Source organism: Clarias gariepinus, chromosome 9 (genome assembly GCF_024256425.1).
Source record: "Clarias gariepinus isolate MV-2021 ecotype Netherlands chromosome 9, CGAR_prim_01v2, whole genome shotgun sequence".
NCBI classification, from domain to species: Eukaryota; Metazoa; Chordata; class Actinopteri; order Siluriformes; family Clariidae; genus Clarias; species Clarias gariepinus.
This window is the reverse complement of record NC_071108.1, coordinates 4,350,636-4,371,986: the sequence shown is the minus strand read 5'-3', so window position 1 is coordinate 4,371,986 and position 21,351 is coordinate 4,350,636. Positions and strand designations below refer to the sequence as shown.

The window sequence follows — 21,351 nt, the reverse complement described above, 5'->3', positions numbered from 1 at the left end:
CACTGATAGTAGTGTGTGTCTTTACACTGATAAATGTGCACAATGCTTGAAGTCTGGCTAAACTGGTTACCCTATCTAAAGAATGTGCATTCCTTTTCACTTCATACCTTTCTTCAGATCAACACACATACAGTACACCCACACATCAACAGGCCACGCCCCCCCCAGTGCTCTTATAACTCGAGCGTTCACGATTTCACCGGCAAAGACCTACACCAACCTCGACAACATCTCCATCTCTCAGCAGCCATGAGCAGCCGGATGCAATTAAGCACCAAGCGTAATGTCTCGAACTTCAGCAGCTGCTCTGTCGGCTCATATGGCCCTAATAGGACCATACCCCGCACGGGGAACACGTACTTCGGGTTTGGGAACCAGTACGCTATGGGGTCATCCATCAACTCTGTGGTGGTGGACGAGAGGCTCCTGGAGCCTCTGCAGCTTGACCTGGACCCAAACATTTATGCAATCAGAGAGAAGGAGAAGAATCAGATCAAGACCCTGAATGACCGCTTCGCCATTTTCATCAACAAGGTATGAAACTTACCTAACATAAGAGTCTTTTTTTTATATTTGTGAAAAACCTAAAGGCACTGATCTGGTCCTGGTCCTGGTCTACATCATGTTGCCTTTTAAAACAAACATGAATTAGTAGTAGTAGCGTTTGTAAGCTATTGTTATTCTACCAACTGCCAGGGAAGCTTATTGGATTTCTCTGTATTCTCTGATTTCTTTATCACATTACCTGCATTACTTGTTCTTCCACTCGCAAAAGCCAATATTCTGGTGCATCAATTTAAAGGCCTCCTTCTACAATGGTGCATATTGGTGTGAAACATAAGCTGATTGTCATTGAAGCCTCACAAATGCGTTCACTAGACCACTGGGCAAATCAGAGTGCCACTTCTAGTGCCACCTATGTCATGTTTCAGTGTTTCTGTAAATGAGATAATCCTGAGTCCAGAGAGCAGCAGATCTGACATGGGAACAAGCTTCAAGCCGTTTAAGGTTAAAGCTTGGCCATTCAAAGTGATTAGATTTTCCTTGATCTTAAACGTAACTTGGTCTTGAAAAAAAACTAAGCCTAGAAATAATATTTCTTTTCAACAACCAGACCACATGCTAGATTTCTGTGCAAGAAATTCTTCTGCTTTATTAGGAAGTCTCCTGTGGTTGAATGAGTAAAGTATTCCATCCATCCATCCACATGAGCTGCACCAAGACTAATGCAAAAGTGGGGATAACTTTTTTATAAACTGATACAGGTCATTCAAATTGCAACAACTCCATATATTTTCCCGTTACAAATCATGCATGCATTTGCACCGTCGTTTAATCCAACTCTCGAATTCTTTAGGAAACTCTCCCTTATCGCAGTTGATGGTCTCTTTGTGGTATGTCTTCAAACCTAAAGAAGGTTTCCCCTCCTTTACACTTCTTCATCCACCTGTGCACATCGCTCTTGCTAATGGTCTCGTCTCTGCAAAAAAAATCTATGAATTCTGTAGTGCAGATGATGAATTAAATCAAATTCAAATTTTATTGGTCACATACACAGTCATACACAGTACGACTGTGTACTGTATGTCCGTGACCTTAAAATAAAAGACTATGAATGGGAAATAAATATAAAAGAAGAAAATAAAAGGTAAATTTAACTAAGAAAGAATAAAATGAAATATAAAATAAAATAACTGTACAGTACGAAATATACAATATAAGAAAAATATATGAAAAATATAGAAAAATAAGAAAAACAGCTGTACAATATAAATGGAATTGAATATAAATGGAAATGTCCAGGGGTTTGCAAATGTGCCTGAAAGTGTAATGATTCACATATCCACATATTTAAAGTGACTAATGCGCCAGTGTGCCACCAGAAGATAATTGAAAGGCAATGGCAATGGTAAAGGCAATGGACTACTGATCGGAAGGTCCCAAGGTCAGGCCTCAGTACCACCAATTTACCACCCTTGAGCGAGACCCTTAACCGTTGATTACGCAGATGTAGAAAATGAGATAAAAATGTAAGACAAGGGCGTGTGCCAAATGCTTAAATGTAAAAAAAAACAATGACAACAACAACACACTGGTTGTTAAACTTACTGAAGACCCAGGATTGTTGTTTGTCTGATCACTTAACCATTAATAAATAATAACCGACACATTATATAGTAATGATAACCATAATAATAACCAATAATGTACCATCTATTCTTAATTCTAAGGGGTTTCCCTGAAAACATCTCTCACTCTTATACTGTCGCTTGAGGGTGAAAGTTAAGCCTTTATTTGTCACTTAAACATAACAGTAATCCTCAGTGAAATTCTTTTCTTTGCATATCCCAGCTTGTCATAAAAACGCTACACATAAGAAGATCTGCCAGATGCCTCTTTTTCTTCTTCTTCTTTTTTTTCATTCATTATTTTAGGCACAGCAAAGCTTGTTATGTCATACTACGTGTCACTTAATGATTCACAGATTGTGGTCAGGAATGCCAGTGACTGATGACATCATGCGTATTACTGTACATGCTGAAGAAAGATAGATATCATGCAATGAGAGAGCTTAAACTATTACTACAGTGAAATGTTTAAGCTTACAGCATTGAGGGTTTCATCATATACAGTACATAACATTGAAACACACTAATACAATCAGGAATACATTGATTTCTTGAACATTCATGACTTGTGCTGTATCTATTCTACGTCAGGTGCAACAGCTGGAGAAGCGGAACACGGTTGCTGAGACGAAGCTGCAGCTGTTACAGAACGAACCTCAAAAAGAATCCAACATAGAGGCGCTGTTCAAGATGTACATCAGCTCTTTACAGGCGCAGCTCAACACTTTGGAGAATAGCCACCATTTCCTGAAAGCCGACCTGGAGCGTACTCAATCGATGGTCACCGACCAAAAATCCAAGTAAAGACACTTCCGTTTTAATTAAATCTACACGACACGGTGTAGTAAAGGGCTAAGGATTTACACACACCATAAGTAAAGCATACAGAACATGCTTAATGGGACAGTTCTACAAAAGGCTCATTAGACGACAGAAGGCCACACCCTTTTCGACCCTATCTGAAACACCAGCATCAGTTTGCGTGAATCAGGGTTCGATGGTCTGGGTGATATTACTGAAAAACGTTATCTAGATCTGACAATCACTTTTCTCGAGAAGTAAAGAAAGAAGCAAGTTGTATGACTCGCAGAAAAAAAATGCAAATGACATGCCAGACATTTTTCCTCTTTGCACCCATTTCTACAGAATTCTAGTGTGACCAGTTTTTTGCTTTTATTCTAGGGCTGTACGATTAAATAAAAATAAAAAAAAAATCACTTTATAATTATTGAATTATTACATTTACAACCTTATATTCAAACTTACTTATCTAGGCAAACTGTTAATACCGGCATAAATTATGATAATAATAATAATAATAATAATAATAATAATAATAATAATAATTTTCCTATAATTTCTTATTTCCATAATTTTTTTTTGATTCAGTAAAGCTGCTTTACGACAGTGACCATTGTTAAACGCATTATAGAAATAAAACGGAATTGAAATGATCTCATTAATAGGATGTTTGCCAGTATTTATTCATCACCTCAAAAATATATAAAAAATAAATACTTAAATAATTGACAAACTCTACATAAATTCCTGCCTAAGCCATTAAATAATTGCACAGGTCCATATCCCAAATTATTTTTGTGTGATTAATTGTGCAAGACTAGTTTATTCACGGTTCAGGGAAATAATAATAATAATAATAATAATAATAATAATTATAACAATCATCATCATCATCATCCCTGTGAATTCCAGAGTTTGGGTGCAATAACACTAAATGATCTGCCGCCTATTAAAGAGAGGCGGTACTGAGGGACAGCAAAAAAGCCAGAATCGGAGGAACGTAGTGAACGAGAGCGAAACCAAAAAAAAAAACATTTTCAAACCAAAAAAAGAAAACGAAAAACATGGTAGAAGTGGTCAAGATTGCTTTTGGACTGGGATTTAAAGAGACATTTTCCTATTTCTTTAACAACTTAACACAGGTCTTAAAGTGTATGTGTTAATGCTGCGGATAAAACATCTCTTAAATAATGCATTATTTCACACCTCAATCTCCATCTGTTTCACTCCTCTTCCATGCACGCTGTTTCAGTGTCTATGTAAATGAGCTCCTGCTGAGCCACGCCCCTCCAAAAGAACAGCAGAGCTGAGCAACAAGCAGGGGAACGGGCTCTTCTTATATAAGGTCACATTAGCGGGACAGTCGGATTGACTTGTTTAAACCCTGGAAAATGTGCTAATGTTTTTGTATCTAAAGCAAATTTTACATAAAAAGAAGATATCTAGTGTGGATAGTAGAATAACAAATAAATATGTGTACCTTAACACACATACCACTTTCCTTTTCCGCAGGTATGAAGAAGAGGTTAACAAGCGATACGCAGCGGAAAATGATTTTGTCTGCATAAAAAGGGTACGGCATGACATCATGACATAAATTACAATAAAAAAAGAAAAGATTTATTATACGTAGACAACATTATACTGATTATACTTAAACATCATTGAGCGATGTTTTCCTGCAGGATTTCGACAGTGCTTACTTGTCCAGAGCTAATCTGGAAGTAGAACTGTCTTTACTTCAACAAGAATTGAACTTTCATAAATCCTTGTATGAAGAGGTACGTGCATACACTTCTATTACCTTTCAGTAGCACATCATTTGTGTGATGAAATCTTCAACTCTCTGTCTCTTTCTCTCTCCGGCTCCATGTATTTTTATCCTAACAGGAACTCCAGGAGCTCCAGGAGCAGCTGCAGGAGACCTTGGTGGTGGTTGAGATTGATAACTGCAGGCAACTCGACATGGAGCAGGTGGTGAAGGAGGTGAAGAGGCAGTACGAGGATGTCTCAGCGCGCAGCCGCCACGAAGTCGAAGCCTGGTACAAGAGAAAGGTGACGCCCCATTCCGTCCCAAACCCCTCCCCCTTTACTCTACTTACTGTACACTCTCAGAGTGGTCTCATTAGGATTATGGCTTAACCTATGTATGAAGTGACCAAGTGCAACCGCTAGCAAGCCAGCGCTCTTTATAATGTATATTATTTGTTTTATAACCCTTAGTGTTTATGTCTTGTCAGTTCGAGCTGGCATCGTCACAGGTTGAGCTGCAAGCCGCAGAGACGAAGAGAGCTAAGAGTGAAATCGACGAGCTAAAGAGACGGATCGTTAGGCTGCGGGCGGACTTATCGTCTGCTAAAATGGAGGTAAAGACGGTCATACCGTATACATGTATATGTTACTAATCACTAATCACTAATCACACCAATGTTACCATAATCAATGTTCTGCTTTTTTTTTTTTACTTCTGGTGATAACCAGATTGTAAAATGCTATCAACTTTTGGTTGAAAAACATATAGTGGCGTTAGCAGCATCTCCATGCACCTTCAGGTCCTGGGTTTGATTCCCACCTTGTGGTCTGTGTGCATGGAGTTTGCATGTTCTCCCTTCGCTTGGTGGGTTTCCTCCGGGTACTCCGGGTTTCTCCCGCAGTCAAAAGACATGCAGATTAAGCTAATTGGTGTCCCCAAATTGTCGTCATCCACGGATCGTTTATCAGGGACAATCTGATCGTTTTGATTTATACACTTTTACATTTTATACAAACTTCCATAACTTTTTTTTGATTGTGTAAAGCTGCTTTGCGAGAATGAGAATTGTTAAAAGCCCTATACAAATAAAATTTGATTAAATTGAATATATCAGTGTATATATAGCCTGTACATTTTATGCTTGTGTGTGTGTGTGTGTGTACTTTTGTAGTTTAATAACAAAAAGGAGCAGGTCAAGGAGGCGGAGCGTTCTGGTCAGGAGGCGGTGCTTAAGGCTGAGCAGGAAATTAAAAAACTGGAGGCAGCGCTGCAGAAGAATAAGCAGAAGATGGCCAGGCAGGTTTTTGATTACAATAACCTGATGAATGTCAAACTGGCACTGGACATTGAGATCGCCACCTATAGGAAACTTTTGGAAGGAGAAGAGAACAGGTAAGAGAAATATTATCATCAAATATATACAGTATTGTGGAAAAATCTTATGCACCATATTATATGCTGTACCAATTCTGTTATTTTATATATGTTATTTTAATTTATATATATATATATATATATATATATATATATCTTTATAAAAACATATTGTTTGGCTATTAATCGAGAATACAAAAAAGTGTTAAATGTTCTCTGTGTTCTGTTCATCAGAATTGGTCTAGACTCTGTTGTCTATGTCCAGACCGTGCCAACCACCAGTAAGTATAATGCATTTCCCTTATATAAATATATACAGTGCGAAAGTCTTGAGCCACCTCATTTCTTCATGTTTTGCTCCCCAAGAGCCTGACTTTCTTGCATTTTTAGTGTAGTCTTAAGAACAGTTCTCCAGGCTTCCTGAGGGACTGTTTTGTCTCTACATCTACATATCTGGCATCTACACAGTAAAGCATGGTGATGGTAGCATCACTTATAACAATATTTCCAAAATATTCAAATGATAGAGGGAACGAATCAGTGTTTATTTAATATCGTATGCTCGCATAAAAATAGGGAAATGACAATAGGGCTCATTCAATGCCATTACCTCAGTGGATGAGATATAATTACCATAATTAGATAGTTTGTTTTTTTTATAGATCTCTTTTCCAGAATTTAACACAAACTCTCATATAATCTCATGTGTGTCTTTTCCAGCTCACGTTGATTCTGTGAAATCTGTCACCTGCGCCAGCCTGATTGTCAAGACGACCGAGACTCAGGAAAGCAGCTTCATCGGTGTTCAAGACTAATTTAGATATATCTTAAAGAATTAGCTTTTTTCACCCTTTTGTCTATTTCTTTTATATCTTCGGGCAGTAATATTGAAAAACCTGACATCTTTGACAAATTGTGCTTCCAGCATTTGAATGAACCTGCATGCGAATGTTTGTGAGAGTGTGTGATTTTATCGTATTTTTTAAAATGTTAATCATCTTCATACACGCTTACTATCTTAGTTCTATTTCTTTACATTTTCCACATTCCTGACATAATGTCTGATTGTCTGCTCTCGGGCACAAGGAAAGAGGTGGAGGCAAAAAAAAAAGGTTGCCAGTTTAATGGGCTAACTAGAGCTAATACCAGGTTGTAATATATCTGCAAATAAATAAATAAATAAATGAATAAATATTCAAAGACCAAAAATTGTAGCTTTTTTTTTCAGTTGGTTTCGTTATTGTTTACTCCTGACTACTCCATTATACTGACTTCATGTACACTGTTGCAAATAATGTCATAGATTTCGCAGCTGAAATGTTCCGATATGGCGACCCCTAGAATAAAGGGGTTCAGCTCACATCTAATTTACCGCACTGGATTTTTCCTAAGCTTTTGTTTACCATCTACTTCAATTCTAATTATCCACAGGTACTCTCATCCCAGTTACAGGGACAGGTTACAAAGATCCATGTATGCAAACCAAAGATGTATAAATGTCAAAAAAAAAATTCTTTGTGCAAGCATAAATAAATAAATAAATATTATATAATTCATTTAATTAATGTCTTATCATCATGACTGGCATCAGACACTATAGAAGTCCTACAACTGGAATTTTTGGTTCGAAGCCCAGGGGTTTATTCTGCGGAAATTTACACAAACTCTCCTAAAACTGACAAATTCTTTGAACTTAAACAATACAGTAGATTATCGCTTAAGAAAAAAACACAAACTGCTTCCATTTCCGCAAATACCGCATATTTTGCAAGATTATCAAGTACCGGGCATTGGTGGCTCCGTGGTAGGTCCCTCACTATCCATGTGGACGGCAGAGGTTTGATTCCCGCCCAAACCTCAGGAGGGTTGCGTCAGGAAGGTCGCAACCATGATACCTATGGGCAGTTGGTGCGATACTGCCTCCTACTGGACTGAAGCGTGGAGCAGAAGTTTGGAAACTTTGTTGCTTTGTATGAGACGTAACATTTGTAACAAGTTGCACGGCCTTTCAATGTTTATTAGATCTTTTTAATAGTAATAGTATTTTCATTTTAGCTGAACCAAAAATCACAATGCTCAAAATCAAATGAACACTACCAATGATTCACAGATCTAGTAGGAACATGACCATCACACCCATATGTGGACAGTTGCCAAATTTTTGCCCCACATTTGGCGGCACATCTTCAATAAAATATCGTTAATGACTTTTAATTCTGCAGAATGACAGTTTCACTGAAACTAAGACGCTCTAAACCTGTTCCAGCATGATGGTGCCCCTGTCCACAAAACAAGCTCCATGAAGACATGTTGTGTTAAGGTTGGAGTGGAAGAACTCGAGCGGCTGCAATCAAAGTCCTTTTTCCTATTGACACTATTTCAGGTGAACAATTAAAAATAAAAATTCTTTTCTCTTTCATGCCTCATCATTTTCCTCAAGCTTACACAGTTGTTACAGTTACATTATTTGGTAAAAGAAAACAACTCTAAACATGTTATGTTAACTGATTCATCTCATTTATTCATAGTCTGCACCGCTTTATCCTGTAGACAGGGGCCTGGAGCCTATCGCAGGAGACTGGAATGATGGACAACACAGATTTTATGCTATTTAGTCTCAATAAAATAGTCAAGAGCAGGAATGAAGTTCACAGAAAATCAAAAACAATAAGAATCCAAAGGGGTGACAATAATTTTAATACTTATATTTTGTAAAACACAGAAAAACAAGGTGAAAGCAGGACAAATGGAAAGTGATGTAACTTTTCCATGAGTGTATACAGCATAAGCTTTCCTTTCAAAGGTAAAGTGCAGATTAATTTGTTTTATTTTTACTTTACAGCAGTGATTCTGTTAATGCGTCGCTCAATCGAGTGTCATTGGAGAGATTTCTTGTTAATTTTCCAGATAAAACGGATAGTCTTTCCGTTAATGTGTGTGTGTGTGTGTGTGTGTGTGTGCGAAAAACTCAAATAAGAGAGAAGAACACTTATCTGTCTGGATTTAGTTTTTAACTTATTTACTTATTTACTTATTTTTACTTCATATTTTGTATTAATTATTTTTATGTATTTATTTTTTGGGGCTGTGGAACAAATAATAAGAGTTTCCATTATGTCTTATGGGGAAATTCGATTTACAAGTGTTTTGATGTATGAGCCCGCTTCCAGAATGAATTATGCTCGCAATCCAAGGTCCCACTGTATGTGTTTAAATGTACCATTAGGCCAAATCCTAGGTTTAATCCTAGCCTATCTTAGGGCACAAGGCAGGGTACACCTGAGCAGGGTGCTCATCCATTGCAGGGCACACACACATACCCACTCACACACTTATTCACACACTACAAGCAAGTTGGGAAAACCAATTAGCCTAATCTGTATGTCTTTGGACTGTGGAAAGAAAACCGGTGGAAACCCACCAAGCATGAGGAGAACCAGCAAATTCCTGGAACCTGGAGGTGCAATGCATCAGCTAATCACTACTCCACCATGCCGCCATGTGAAATCACACGCTGTGTTAATATCGTATCGTTTTGTAGTCGTCCATCAGCTCAAACACGTCCTCGCTGAAGTCATTATACTGCACGCTGCAAAAAGAAAACAAATAGTAAGACCACAGCGAGCTCCAGCTCCGTTACACAGGCTGTGTGTTCGTTTCTGTCGTGCCTGACGAGACCAGTACTTACTTCAGTTCTAGAACCGGACGCTCTTGAACGAGTTTGACTAATCTGGGAACTGAGCTGTCGGTCAGGCTGTTGTTCTTCAGAATCAGGCTCGTTAAGGAGCTACAAGCCGTGACGGCTTCACACAGCTCGTCGAGACAGGCATCCGTTAAATCCACCATCTCGAGACTGCCAAGACAAACACAACACATGAAATACAGTAGTGCCAACCAGGTTGCTTGGCATGAATGACTTTATTCAAACTTCAACTGGCAATCGGGAATTTGGGATTACAGCATTATTAACCTCAAAATAAAAAAAAATAAAAAATGATGTTTCCATGTTCATCTTTTGTTGGAAAGATCTATCTAGATAGCTAAAGAAAATTCACCTCTGCAAAACAGTGAGCTGTGCTGTCATGTGGTCATGACATAGTTTCAAGAGGAGGTGAGGGGCTTTCACTTGTGTTTCCCAACTGAGTGGGAACTAGAGAGACCAAGATACAACTAATGGCAAAGATTGGCCACCACTCCTCATGTGTGTGTGTGTGTGTGTGTGTGTAGTTACTCAAGGTGCTGTAGTCGACAGTGAGGGTGTTTCAGAGCCTTCAAGATGTGTTTGACTGCAGCGTCTCCTACTCGGTTTACTCCGATGGAAAGTTCCTTTAACCTGGAAGCTTCACACACCAACACACTGCCCAGTGCGCTGAACACCGGCCCTGTCAGCTCACACGCAGCCATGCTGAGACACACACACACACACACACAACTATATGTAATGTAGATAATGGATTAACCAAATACTGTTATAAATATATAAAGAATGCAAATGGTACACTATCCAGCAGAACAAACACATATGAACAAACACACACACACCATAACTTCTCCAGTGAACAATTGGGGGATTTTAGGGCATCACAGATAAGAAGAGCACATGATTCATCAAACTCGTTGACACTCAGGTCCAGGTCGGTCAGACAGCAGTGTTCTGATCGAAGCGCGGCTGCCAGGGCCGGGCCGCAAGAGCCCGTCAGCTCACAAGAATATAAACTGCAGGGGAAAAAAAATACACATATTTAGCCTGCACATTTCTAGTGAAGATCATATCTAGTCCTGTAAAGAGTTTAGTTCCTGACTGTGTGCACAGCCTGTGCACATCTTGATTTCAGCAGAAATTACAGCAGCCTTACGTTTATCTCCTATGCCCGCAGACTTGAAAAACTCTGGAAAAAGACTTCACCTAGAAGAAAGCAGCCTAATGCGTGCCCTTGATCTTGCCCGAAGCATGAGGTTCCGACGGCACGCATCCTGGTCGAAGAGCACATGGGTGAACGAACGGCCGACATTATTCCTGATCTGCCTGTTCCTCTAATTCTAAGTCATTACCAGCCCCGGATGTTTCTGCCAAAAAATGTTGAAACACAGAAGAAACGCTTTGTTTACTGACCAAGACAGAAAAGCACAGCGCCTGCTAACCCGGTACTGTTTAACCCCAGATGATGGCGTGGATACAGAAGCAGAAGGTACCTTTTTCTCATTGTATCAGCAGGTAAGGTGTGATAAGAGCTTTGCAAAGCTACAATGGAAAGATCCCAGTTTGAAATGCTGCTGGGAACAGGTGCTCGAAATTGAATTTTATGAAAATTTATTTCCTAGTGCACAATGACTTGCTGTACAATCGTACGCTAAGAGGCAAGCCATGAGACCATACTCGTGGGTCCACAAGCCAAGACGTAGTGCACCTAGCTCATTCGACTCCCCTCAGAGGACACCATGAACAACACGATCGAGATGAACCTCGATTGCTTTCACTGGCCGGGGCTGCACGCCAAGATAAATAACTTTTGTCAGTACTGCCCAGAGTGTCAGAAAACCAGCAAGGCCTGTTCCTGACCCACTGATTCCCCTGTCAATGTGATGTTTCAGCGCATCAGGATGGATATTGTTAGGCCGCTCCCAAAATATGCAAAAGGACATGAGTACATCTTGGTAGACTATGCTCCCTGATACCTGGAGGTGGTGGTGCTTCAGAAAGCCACGTCATGAAATATCGCAAAGGAGCTGGTGTATCTTTTTAGCCATGTAGGACTACCTAAAGAAATTCTCACTGATCAGGGTACACCACTCATGTCTAAACTAATGTCTGATGTGTGTAGGCTGTTGTACACCAAGCAGATCTGCACCTCCATGTACCACACATGGAGGAACAAATCCCACATTCATTCCATTAATGCCGAAACTGAAAGCATGCTCCGAAATGGCATTATGGAAGAGTCCACTAGCCCTTGGTCCAGCCCCACAGTGACGGTACTGAAGCCCAGCGGGACTTTCGGAGGCTCAATCAGATCATCATTATTTCCGAATTCAACGCATACACGCTACCATGTGATGATCTTGTAGTTCGGCTGGGAAAGGCCCGGTTCATCTCCACATTAGATATTACTAAAGGCTGCTGGCAGGTCCCGCTCATGCCCAAGGCTTAAGAGAAAACTTCCTTCAGCATCGACCAGTGGCATTGGCCAGATCAGCCCTTCCGGCCTGCACACTGCACCAGCTATGTTTCAGTGGCTCATGGACATCGTTCTGCACCATCACCGTCCATATGCCGCTGCATACCTAGACGATGTTGTTATCCATCGAGTTGTTATCGAGTACAAAATCAGACTTTAAAACCACAGGAAAAGAAAGTGGAGGCAGTCCAAACCTACCTGCAACCCTCGACAAAAAAAAAGGGTGTGCTTTTCTGGGCTTGGTTAACTATTACTGACGTTTTGTCCCCTGTTTCTCGTCTGTGGAAGCACCCCTCTCAGATCTCCAAAAAAAAGGGTCTTTCTGCTAGACAGAAAGAGAGGAGAAGTTGTGTCAACGGCTAAAAACCCATCCTCACCAGTTCCCGCATACTTCAGAACCCTGACTCTGACCGCCCGTTCCTAGTTTATATGGATGCCTCTGAGACCAGCTTCAGTTGGGAAGTGTTTGCACTTCTATGAATGAAAGCATTGCGTTATGTGGAACTTGGGGTACGTGTTTCTCTCCTCACCTTGTCAAACTACTAAAGATTATACACCGATCTGCAATAAAATTTTTTTGGTTCCCCTTGCACCACCAGTGCATGAATCGATGATACCTCTGATATTGAGTGTGTTGTGGTGTCTAGCACCAGGATGTTGGCAGTTGGTTGCAAGGTGCAGCCTATGTGGCGCATTCCACGAGTGCTCGATTGGATTGGGATCTGGGAGTTTGGAAGCCACGTCGGTGGCCTTGGGCTCTTTGCCTGCTGGGCTGTGATGCAATGGATGAGTCTGTGCCTTTCTATCGAGACCAGTATAGATTTTTTTACAATGCTTTCTACTGCATTGGCTTTTCTGTGGGATCGCCTTTGGTCCCTGTGGAGTGATCAATGTTGTTTACTATGTTGTTGGTCTTTCGGCTGCTCCCGGTAAGGGGTCACCGAAGCGGAATATCCAGCCCGCACAACAACTTGGCACAGGTTTTACCCTGGATGCCCTTTCTGACGCAACCCTCCCATTTATCTGAGCTTGGAACCGGCACTGCTGGGGGGTTTGGACACTGGCTGGGAATCGAACCCGGGCCTTCCACATGGCACCTACCACTGAGCCACCAGTGCCACCCAATGTTGTTCACTTTACCTGGTGGTAATGTTAATGTCATGGCTGATTAGTTTATATGATTTTTACAGCCGTGATGTGTGTGTGTGTGTGTGTGTGTGTGTTACCTCAGCGTGTCAAGTTTGCAGCGGCCACTTTGTAGTGCTTGTGAAAGATGTTCCAGGGTGTCATCCACCAGGCTGTTATCTATCAGGACCAGGTTCCTCAGCTCAGACAGTGATGATGTCAGGGCCGACGACAACGCAGACAAGCATGATCCGGTGAGTTGACAGGGATCCAAACTGTAGAACACACACACACAAGTAGGGACAGACTACATGACTTGATGTAAGCAGCCAAAAAAAAAAATCACAGACACAGTAAATTGTAAATAAAACTGTTTGGTTTTTTTGTTGTGCCTAAAAAAAGATCGAACCTAAGTGTCTGCAGCATGCACGTGGACGTCCCAAGCGCACCGATGAGCCGGATGAGTCCATCATCTTTTAGGTCGTTAGCTCCCAGGCTCAAATCACGCAGCTTAGAACAAGACAACATCTCAGCAATTGCCTCACTGGACTCCCGTGTCACGCCACAGCCCCTCAAGCTACACAAACAAACACACAGACACACCAACCAGTACACAAACACACATACATGACAGAAATTTACATTTCTACTGTATGTTCCTGTGTAACAATCATACTCGAGCCTGTGCAGCCTGGAGTGTGTGATGGAGGAACACAGGATCTTTATCGCTTTGTCTCCCACATAGCAGTTTTTCAGGTCGATATTGGTGACCCGTCCGTCCTTCAGCGCCCGAGCAACATGTCTGATCACTCCCGTACCCATTTTGCTCTGACTCAAGCTGAAAGTGAAGTAGTAAAGTTTTAAATGTCGAGCTAAAAGTGGGGGAAAAAACAGCACATATTTACTGCACTGTATTAAAAAAAATGTTGCTACTGTATATATAGTATATAATAGAGATGGGGAGAAAATGGATGTGCGTGTAAACTTAGCTAGTGTAACAGCAGGGGCTTCAAAAACCCGCACAACTCATTCCAGACTCACAAAAGCCAATGGCACATCGGCCATTTTATTAGGAATGGTAGTAAGTTATCACAAAGGGATCCCTATATACTGTATTCTAATAACATCTCTAAATCATAACTACCCTTAAAGTTCAGAGCATTTTAGCCATTAGATGTTTTCCCGCTACCTTTTTTTTTTTGGTTGTTTTCAGTTGTAATATATATAATACTATACTAATATTCTCATTTTGAGAGTTCTATATATTTATGACATCACTCCCATATTCCACCATACCATATTCCATTGGCGCGTCTTAAAAAGGAATGATGACTTTCGTTTTATCTAAAATATATCTAAAAACCCAAATACAGTTTAATATCTGAAGCCTCTCCGTTAACACACACCAGTAAGGCTTACATATACTGTTTCTTTTTTAAATTATTGATCTATGCTGCGTTGCCGACACGTATCTGTACAGCTTGGGTTTGAAGGGTTTTAATATCAATGCTAAGAAATGATCTGATATGAATAACCTGAAACAGTATACTTAAGCTCAAACTACTTGCACAACAGAAACCGGCGGCTGCTTAAAGAATTTACGCACTGCCCTAATCTTATTCACACTCTCACTTACTTTTCTTCTATATCGTTTAATCCTGTATTTAGGGTCGCGGGGGGCCTGGAGCCTATCCCAGGAGGTTTAGGGCACGATGCAGGGTACACCCTGGACAAGGTGCCAATCCGTCGCAGTAATCTTATTCTATATATAGGCTATATATATACACCTTATCACATTTCGTTGTCTCGGGACTTAATATGAGAAACAAATATAATTTCTTGTTCATATTTATTAATGACTGATAAAAGTAGATCTGTTAATGATCAGAAGTAGAGCTGTGAAACAAAAGTAGACGATTCCAATTAAATTCTTTATGATTTCATCATTATGATTTTCGATTTGATTTAACAGCACTAAAGTTTACATACGTTTGATATACAGTAGCGGTATTTCCCTAACCGCGCATAAAACCAAACTAAGAAGTGATGCTCTCAAAAAACAAGAGTATTTAATATTAAAGCAGTTTCTATTTGCTACAAAAGCTGGAGTGATTTTTTAAGAGAACTGTCAATTTTGGACCGTTTAGCGTTTGTAAGTTTACCTTAATAATTTTTTTTTTAAATGTGAATTGACTCTCAATCAAAAACTGACTCAGCAAAATATCGATTCATTTTGCATATTCGATTTAACTATTCAGAAGCCTGGCTTTAGATAGGAAATAGAAGAAGTGACTGAAAGCGTTGCCATCAAGTTAAAGAAACGCATTTCATTATTTCTTCTTGCCCCATTGTTTCAACATTCTTATTGCACTAACTGTCAAACCTTTACTATGACTAAATACAAGACATGAGGTTTGGGATATGATATCCACCGTATACAGATGTGTAATAATTCTATTTTGGCATCCTGAACTGTTCCTGACTATTTCGATAAATCATTAAGCATTTATGCCTCAACATACAGCAGTTTTTAGTAAAAGGTCAAGACTAAGGTCAAGACTGCCAATCTTAAAATGGAGTCAAGACCAACTCTTAAACCAGTCAAGGCCAAATCAGGATTGAATTCATATAAAAGCGAGATAGGTCAAAATTAGAAGGAAAAACCATCTGATCATTTTGGAGACCATTCAAGACAACACAGATTTGCTCACCATGTTTAAAAAACCCAGGGGCCAAGAAAGAGAGAAAACAGGTCCAAGTACAACTGCCAGACAGTCAAAGTTAATAAAGTTAATGTCCCAAGCCCAGACCTGAACCCCCTCCATCCCCCCTACTGTCTCTCCTCCCCTTACTTACTTGATGCTTTCGGCCAAACGGAAGACAGTCATGAGTTTCTCCGCTTGCTTCTCGGTGAGCGAGCTGTTGTAAAGGTTCAGTTCCTGCAGCTCTCCTAAGCATCGCACTACAAACGCCATCGCAGCACAGTCTGCATCCTGCATGTCACCATATCCGATCAATCTCCACTTACATGACCCTACGCTCTCTCTGATCAACGTAGGGCTGAGCGTGTGGTGGAGAATACGCAAAACATGCCAGTGACTTGTTTTGTCTATTTCCGGGAGAACCTCTGCGACTGTCCTCATGAGCCAGCTGTGGAACTCTGAGAGACGGCTGCTGCTCAAGTGGCCTATGCAGGTTTCCAGAAGCTTCCGCTGCATAGGGTCTGAAAGCCCGGCGAGAAAAAAGTGGTAGTTGTGGATTTCCATGGGATTTTCTAGGCTCCTTGTGTCATCCTGGTCAAGGTAAAAAAAGACTGCTTTTAGAAAGTCTCTCAGTGTCGGAGACATGAAGGAGAATGTTGCATCTGGGGACGTGACATCATCAACGTCGACTCGCAGGATAGCGGACAGGATCTGGGAGCCCAGGAAGGGTCGAAGGCCACATTTGATGATGTCAGAGTGTGTGAAGGTGTCAGATGTGCACTCTTCTGAGAGTTTCCCCAAACCATATACCAGCTCCTTTGCCGTCTCCACATTCACCTTGTGTTCCTGCAGTAGTGTGTGCATGATCATGCAGTAGAGCTCACTCAAGGTCTCTGGGACACAACGTTCATGTTGTAGTCGCCCTTTGCACACACAGCACAATGTCCAGCACAATCCAGGACTTGCACAAATCTCGTTGACTCCCACAGCTTGTTCGCAGCGATGGAGAATCTGCTTTCCCTTATTTTTGCCCTCGAAGAAGCACTGGAAGTACGCTTTCCTTTGTGAGCTGGAGAAACCCATCAGGTGAGCAAGACGCACAGAATCCGACTCTAGATCTTCTCTAGACGTGAGCAATAATGTCACACCAGGCAGCAAAGTCCCCTCTAGTAAACTGTGCACCAACACTGTGCCCCCTGCTGGCTGATCTGGGTCACACACCAGTTTATCAGATTCAGGAGGATTAGACAGAAGGCTCTGGACATCGTCGAACACCAAAAGTAACGTGCGAGGCGTCTTCAAGATGATCTCAAGATGTTCAGCGGAGATATGAGAATGCATGCTGAGAAGCATGCTCTGCAAACTCTGTTCAGGTCCACGCAGCACTTTGGAACACAAACGCATGATAAAGGTGTAGCGCTGAAGATGGATCCCAGAGGCCCAGTTCCAGATGAGCTGTTCCACTGCGGTGGTCTTGCCCATCCCTGGTCCTCCACATAGGAGCAACTTACCACCCTCGGTGTCTGCACCAAACTCTTGCGAAATCACTCTTTCCAAGTCCGAGGTCTTACGCATGCTGTGCGTCCGAGCGGATCTCTTCTCCACGCTGACTGTAAGGGGAATGTAGCATTTGTTTAAAATCACATCTTTGATTGATTGACCTTTTAAAAGGGAGCTGACCTGGGTGGACTCCACCACATAGTTCCTCATAACTTCCTTGTGCAACTCCTGCACATCTGCAAAAAAAAAAAACAAAGAGGTTTTGGGAAAGTGATTTCAAAATTTGGACTGTTTTGAAATATCAAGTGAGTAGCAAAGTAACAAAGAAGTGTCGTCATCACTGATAGACAGGAAAGGGTCCTAGTTTGGAACAATAAGTTAAGTTATTCTGTTTTTTATAGTAAAATTGTCCAAATCGAAATTACCATCATTGCAAAATAACTAATTTAGGGGTTCCATAACAAAGGGTGTAAGTTCAACTCCATTCACAAATGTTACTTTTGTTGCAATCTCATTTTAACATTTCAACTTAACTCCCATAATAACCATCTACCATCTTCAACCTAACAATTAATAATTATCTTCTACTACTGCTGCTTAACTTTTCTAAAAGAAATATTTTGATAAAGTATTATCTTTACTATCTTTATTGTTAGTTACCACATGAACAAAATAACCTCAAGCTAACAAGCTAAATTATTATGGCGGCGATATAATAGCTTCTGTATATGTACACTGTACATTATATATATATATATATGCAAACATAATTATAGAAAGAAAGAAAGAAAGAAAGGAAAGAAAAGAAAGAAAAGAAAAGAAGAAATTAGACAATCAGCACAGTAAGGGAAAGAAAAGTGGAAACAGGAGACAGTCCTACCAGGGAGACCATCCAAACTCTCCTCCATAATCTCATAAACTTCTTCTGTTTTCTTTGAACTCAGATATTCAGACATCCTGACAGACCTCTCTGTATCTGGATTCTATTAGACTTTCACCATGACTCTAGCCCCGCCCAGGGGGAGGTCACATGTGGCGCCCGCGCATGGTGGGCGTGTCCCTCACCCCGCCCCCCCCAACCCACCCACGATGATGACGTAAGGCATCTGCCTCGTAGCTGAGCTTTTCTCTTCTGTTTCCTATATCAGTCATACTTCAAGTAATTAAGACTGCTACAACAACTGAAACGACTGAAAATGGGAAAATCTGAAAAAAGAAAAAGCAAAAGCCTGAACATGAATGCTGGTTCTATTAAAAAAGTATCAACTTTGCAACAAGCCTCGAACACGAATACGAAAGACAACTTACACGACTATCTCAAGTCAGACCTGGACCCTACAGATATCATTCTTGTGGAAGAGGTTTTTCCCCCTCTGCCTGAAACTCCATGCAAGTCTCCGGCTGTAAAACAACGCAAGGTAGAAAATTCGGACACAACTTTTCTGACGCAATTCAGAGAGCTCACGGATCTCATTAATAATAGATCTGATGCACTTGAAAAAATGGTGAAAGAAAATGCGAAAGTAATCGCAAGTGTGAAAGATGTAAATAAAAACACCAATCAGATAACTGACGTGAAGACAGCCGTGGAATTTGTGAGTAGTGAAATTAATGACGTTAAAGTCCGAATTGATGCAATGGAGCTACAAGCAAAGAAGATTGATGCCAAAACCTCTGAGCAAGATAAACGTCTCTCACATCTTGAAGGATACACGCGCCGCTGGAATCTAAGAGTCTATGGAATGCTGGAGAAGGAAAGGGAAGATGTTCGTGAACGAGTCATCCAGATATGCCAACAGCTGTTACCAGACGCTAAAGATAAACTTCCGTTCGTTGTTGATACTGTACATCGACTTGGCCGAAAGCAATCCGCTGGTGACAAACCAAGAGGAGTCATCTTTCAGTTCACATCTCACTTTTACTGTGATGCTATCTGGCGGGCAGCAAAGGATTCTTCTTTCCTCAGGACCAACAACCTAAAAATCGCTGAAGATTTGTCTCCGTCTGACAGAGAAAAAAGGAATAAACTATGGCCTCTTGTGGAAAAAGCACGGCGTGAAAACAAACGAGCTTATTTTGTTGGAGGTTGAGCTTTTGTGGATGGCACTGAGATATTTCTACCTGCTTAGATTTTGAAGTACTGTCTGTCTATCAGGCAAATGCAAAGCGTCTATCAGAGCAGGTCAGCACTTTATGAGTGGGTTCTCTGAGTTAGGGTCCAGATTGGGACCTGTGTTATTGCTTAGAGTTTAATGTTACATTTTTGTTAAGGTTTTTATATTGCACTACATCAATAAGATGTTTTCTTTGGTTTTTGGAGTTTGCTATGCTCATCTTTGCATAGTTGTTTAGATAAGTGTGTTTGGAACGTTACTTGTGACTTATTTGTTGAAAGTTTACATTTAAAGTTATTTACTTTTTCTTTACTCTTTTTGTTTTTTGTTTCTGTTTTCTTGTGTTTTTGTTATGGCTCTATCTATTCTTTCTATTAATGTAAGAGGGCTTCGAAACTCAACAAAACGTAAAGCTATTTTTTTGTACCTTAAACAATTCAATCTTGATTTTTACTTTTTGCAAGAATGTCATTCAATCGGAGAAGACCATAATCTATGGAGAGCACAATGGGGTATGGACATGTGGATGTCCCATGGAACTTCAAGTTCAGCTGGTGTTTGTGTTTTACTTCATGGCTTTAAGGGGAAAGTTTTGTCTGCTGACTGTGACCCAAATGGGCGGTATGTTTGTCTTTTAATTGAAATTTCAAATAGGAAGATTATTGTCACCAATGTTTATGGAACTAATCAACAAAAAGAAAATGAGGTATTTTTTGATCAAATAGAGAAGCGTGTAATTTCATTGTTAAACAATTACCCTAATTCCTGTCTAATCTTTGGAGGAGACTTTAACATGGTTGTAGATAATAATATTGATAGATGGCCCCCAAAATCAAATAATTCTAATTCTTATTTAAAGATGTTCATGCAAAGGTTTTCTTTGGTTGATAGCTGGAGAGAAACTCACCCTTCTCAAAAAATGTTTACGTGGAGCAATAATTCATTATCAGCTCAATCTCGTATTGATCTTTGGTTGACTTCTAAAGAACTTGTTAATGTGTCAACCGATATTATACCTTCACCCTTGTCCGACCATAAGAGCATTACTATTCACATTCCAATTTCTAATATTAATTCAAATAAAAACTCTTGCTACTGGAAACTAAATAATACAGTACTGGCTCATGACGAAGTTAAAGACAAAGTTAATGACATTATTACCAATTTTTGGGCCAAAGCAAAAAGTGAAAATAAATATGGTATCAATTGGGAATTAGCCAAATATGAGATCTCTAAATTTTTACGAAAATTCAGTAGTAACCTGGCAAAAGAAAGGAGGTCTAAAGAAAACGAGGTCATCTCTAAAATCGGCAACATTTTATGTAAAAATGTGGACGATATCACTATTTCTGAAAAATCTGAACTTGCAGGACTACAACACCAACTAGATAATATTTATAAATACAAGGCTGAAGGAGCATATATCCGTTCTCGTAGGAAGTGGCTTGAGGAGGGGGAACAAAGCTCTGCTTATTTCTTTAGACTAGAAAGAGAGCAATCCAAAAGTAATAATATAAATAAACTTATAATTAATGGGGCAGTAAATGAGGATCAAAAAATGATTGGCCAATATTGTGCTACATTTTATAGTGAATTATATGCATCCAAACTCTGCCATCAAGAGGTGAATACATTCTTTGAATCTATTCAGAATGTACCAAGATTAGATGAGATTGA

The 21,351-nt window shown here is 40.2% G+C and overlaps 2 protein-coding genes across 3 annotated transcripts; one reads left to right on the top strand and one right to left on the bottom strand.

Moving 5' to 3' along the window:
- Positions 1-186: 186 nt before the first annotated feature.
- Positions 187-7,618, top strand: LOC128530321 (keratin, type II cytoskeletal 8-like). The gene is made up of 9 exons (XM_053504202.1): positions 187-534; positions 2,721-2,929; positions 4,443-4,503; positions 4,616-4,711; positions 4,821-4,985; positions 5,171-5,296; positions 5,855-6,075; positions 6,292-6,338; positions 6,778-7,618. The coding sequence occupies exons 1-9, from the start codon at positions 250-252 to the stop codon at positions 6,870-6,872; spliced, it is 1,305 nt and encodes a 434-aa protein (XP_053360177.1). The 5' UTR covers positions 187-249; the 3' UTR covers positions 6,873-7,618.
- A 1,113-nt stretch (positions 7,619-8,731) lies between these two features.
- Positions 8,732-18,596, bottom strand: LOC128530318 (NACHT, LRR and PYD domains-containing protein 9-like). 2 transcript variants are annotated; one of them, XM_053504198.1, is made up of 9 exons: positions 18,441-18,594; positions 16,215-17,796; positions 14,035-14,196; positions 13,768-13,935; positions 13,460-13,633; positions 10,600-10,773; positions 10,289-10,462; positions 9,746-9,910; positions 8,732-9,646 (listed from the first exon to the last, which is right to left on the bottom strand). In XM_053504198.1, the coding sequence occupies exons 1-9, from the start codon at positions 18,514-18,516 to the stop codon at positions 9,577-9,579; spliced, it is 2,745 nt and encodes a 914-aa protein (XP_053360173.1). In that variant the 5' UTR covers positions 18,517-18,594; the 3' UTR covers positions 8,732-9,576. The 2 variants fall into 2 exon arrangements, with proteins under 2 accessions (XP_053360173.1, XP_053360171.1); XM_053504196.1 differs by having other exon boundaries at positions 13,768-14,196; positions 18,441-18,596.
- Between the last annotated feature and the right edge of the window lie 2,755 nt (positions 18,597-21,351).